At 36.7% G+C, this 2,597-nt stretch overlaps 1 protein-coding gene across 1 annotated transcript; it reads left to right on the forward strand.

The window, feature by feature from the left end:
- The first annotated feature begins 207 nt into the window (after positions 1–207).
- LOC102582135 (beta-carotene hydroxylase 2, chloroplastic) lies at positions 208–2,372 on the forward strand. Its single transcript, XM_006360135.2, has 7 exons — positions 208–804; positions 891–950; positions 1,045–1,116; positions 1,230–1,364; positions 1,626–1,751; positions 1,841–1,897; positions 2,003–2,372. Exons 1-7 carry the CDS (start codon positions 403–405, stop codon positions 2,078–2,080), a joined length of 930 nt encoding a protein of 309 aa, XP_006360197.1. The 5' UTR covers positions 208–402; the 3' UTR covers positions 2,081–2,372.
- Positions 2,373–2,597: the final 225 nt, after the last annotated feature.

Raw genomic sequence — 2,597 nt, forward strand, 5'->3', positions numbered from 1 at the left:
AATAAAATAAAATATAAAATCCATCATTTAGGTTCAGACTCCTCTTTCACCTACCCACAATTTTGTTGGAAAAAAATAAATAGTAAGTGGCAATAGTGTAATTTTTATTAAAGTTAGCACCAAAAAGTGAAGTGGTAGACTGGTAGTTCGCTTTAACGACCCGATTCTCTCTCAATGGTTTAAATGGTTTTTTTTTTTAAAAAAAAACTAATCGCATTTGCACACAAAAATTGAGTCTCTCCACAAACTGAACTTGTGGCTGTAGTACATTTACCTGCATTTTCTTTCAAAAACCTCCACTCTCCCTCACACATTTCCTTAAATTGCCCCTCAACTGCCATCACTCCACTCTTCTCTCTACCAACTCTGACAGAGAGTCTAAATTGGTCATCCCCACAATCAATGGCTGCCGCCGCCAGAATTTCCGCCTCTTCTACCTCAGGAACAATTTATTTCCGTCATACTCCGTTTCTTGGCCCAAAACCCACTTCAACAACCTCACGTGTTTCTCCAATCTCTCCTTTTTCTCCTAATCTAGGCCCAATTCTGAGGTCTAGAAGAAAACCCAGTTTCACTGTTTGCTTTGTTCTCGAGGATAAGAAGCTGAAACCTCAATTTGAGGATGAGGCAGAGGATTTTGAAAAGAAGATTGAGGAACAGATCTCAGCTACACGCTTGGCGGAAAAATTGGCTAGGAAGAAATCGGAGAGGTTTACTTATCTTGTGGCTGCTGTAATGTCAAGTTTTGGGATTACTTCTATGGCTGTTATGGCTGTTTATTACAGATTTTCGTGGCAAATGGAGGTACATGAACACTTCATAATTCGCACTTTACTCTTCTTTTCGAGACTTACTTCTTACTGAGTTTTTTTTTTTCGGTTTGGGTATAGGGTGGAGAAGTTCCTTTAACCGAAATGTTGGGTACATTTGCTCTCTCTGTTGGTGCTGCTGTAAGTTCCTTTTGCTATCTTCATTGTGCGCTAGAAATAGCAGAGTTGGTTCTTTGATGACTGATTTTGAAGGTGTTTGAATTTGAAATTTCAGGTAGGAATGGAGTTTTGGGCAAGATGGGCACACAAAGCATTGTGGCATGCTTCACTATGGCACATGCACGAGGTTTGTGTGCTACTTATAATTCTACAATACGGAGCTTATATCAACTGCTTTATTTCAATTCTTGGTGTAAACAACTTTATATTAAGATTCTTGTTCACGTTGAAATGTTGCAGTCACACCACAAACCAAGAGAAGGACCTTTCGAGCTGAACGACGTTTTCGCCATAACAAATGCTGTTCCAGCAATAGCCCTCCTCAACTATGGTTTCTTCCACAAAGGCCTCATTCCCGGGCTATGCTTCGGCGCTGTATGTTCTCATTTAACTTTCCTTCATTTGTTTTGTAATGTCAATTATGATTTGGATACAATTCAGAATTTAAAATTAGTTAGTTAGTTCATAATGAACTCAGAATCGTTTTTCATATAATGTAAATGATTCTAGTTGCAATCAATTAGTTCAATTGAACATGTTGATCTTGCTCGATTAAGATTAGTGTGTCTATGTTTTGTGTAAACACTTTCTTAAGTCTAACGTGTTAAATTGATGAAACAATCTTCGGTTATGCAGGGGCTAGGGATCACAGTATTTGGAATGGCATACATGTTCGTTCACGATGGTTTGGTTCACAAGAGATTCCCGGTTGGACCTGTAGCAAATGTACCTTATCTTAGGAAGGTGGCTGCAGCTCATTCGGTAATCTAATCACACTTAGCGTGATTGTCAAGTAGTACTAGATTGGCTGGTAGTTTTCTAATGCATTCGTTTGATATTTGAATTTGCAGCTTCATCACTCAGAGAAGTTCAATGGTGTCCCATATGGCTTGTTCTTGGGACCTAAGGTGCCTTTACTCTATCCTTCATGTTAATAAGAACTTTAAAATTACACATAATAACATTGTTTCTAAAGTAACATAAGAGGAAATACTAACGGTGGATTAATGCAGGAACTGGAAGAAGTAGGAGGGACGGAAGAGTTGGAAAAGGAAGTGAATCGAAGGACGAAACTTTCAAAAGGATCATGAATGATTGATCTCATTGTTCATAAACACAGGAAGTCATTTTACACTTGTTATCAATGAGGGAGGAGAATTTTTGATGTATTTGACAGTAGAGAAAAATATAGCTCTGTTGATGAAATGAATTTGTATTTATGTAGGCTCTTATTCAGTAAGAATTTTTTTTAGATTATATTGGTATTATATATTATATAAGATAGATTAGAAGCTACACATCTGCAATGTCTGTCTGTCTCTCTACCCCTCTATTTTGTTACAAAGTCCCAAGGCTAAAAAGAAAGAGGCATGTTTGATGTTCTCTGTTTTTTTTTGTTGGAATAACAAAGAATTGATATTTCAATAAACGTGAAATGAACTTGTCATGTTATTAAATTTTAGCGTCAAATTAAGAATGATCAAGTTGAATCTAAATTAATTGAACTCGATCGTTGGAATAACAAAATTGAGATGGAGAAAAGAGAGAGTGCAACTAATTGAGTCAAATTAAGCTCAATTTTGTTTAATTGAATTTGACGTGTGTTAT

Source organism: Solanum tuberosum, unplaced genomic scaffold (genome assembly GCF_000226075.1).
Source record: "Solanum tuberosum cultivar DM 1-3 516 R44 unplaced genomic scaffold, SolTub_3.0 scf00315, whole genome shotgun sequence".
Taxonomy (NCBI): Eukaryota; Viridiplantae; Streptophyta; class Magnoliopsida; order Solanales; family Solanaceae; genus Solanum; species Solanum tuberosum.

What these genes read in the sequence shown, in the direction of transcription:
- LOC102582135 (XM_006360135.2), top strand. Translation starts at nt 403, where the DNA reads ATGGCTGCCGCCGCCAGAATTTCCGCCTCTTCTACCTCAGGAACAATT. An exon ending in CCGGGCTATGCTTCGGCGCT is followed by an intron (nt 1,365 to 1,625) that starts GTATGTTCTCAT and finishes TCGGTTATGCAG; the next exon opens with GGGCTAGGGATCACAGTATT. An exon ending in AGGTGGCTGCAGCTCATTCG is followed by an intron (nt 1,752 to 1,840) that starts GTAATCTAATCA and finishes TTGAATTTGCAG; the next exon opens with CTTCATCACTCAGAGAAGTT.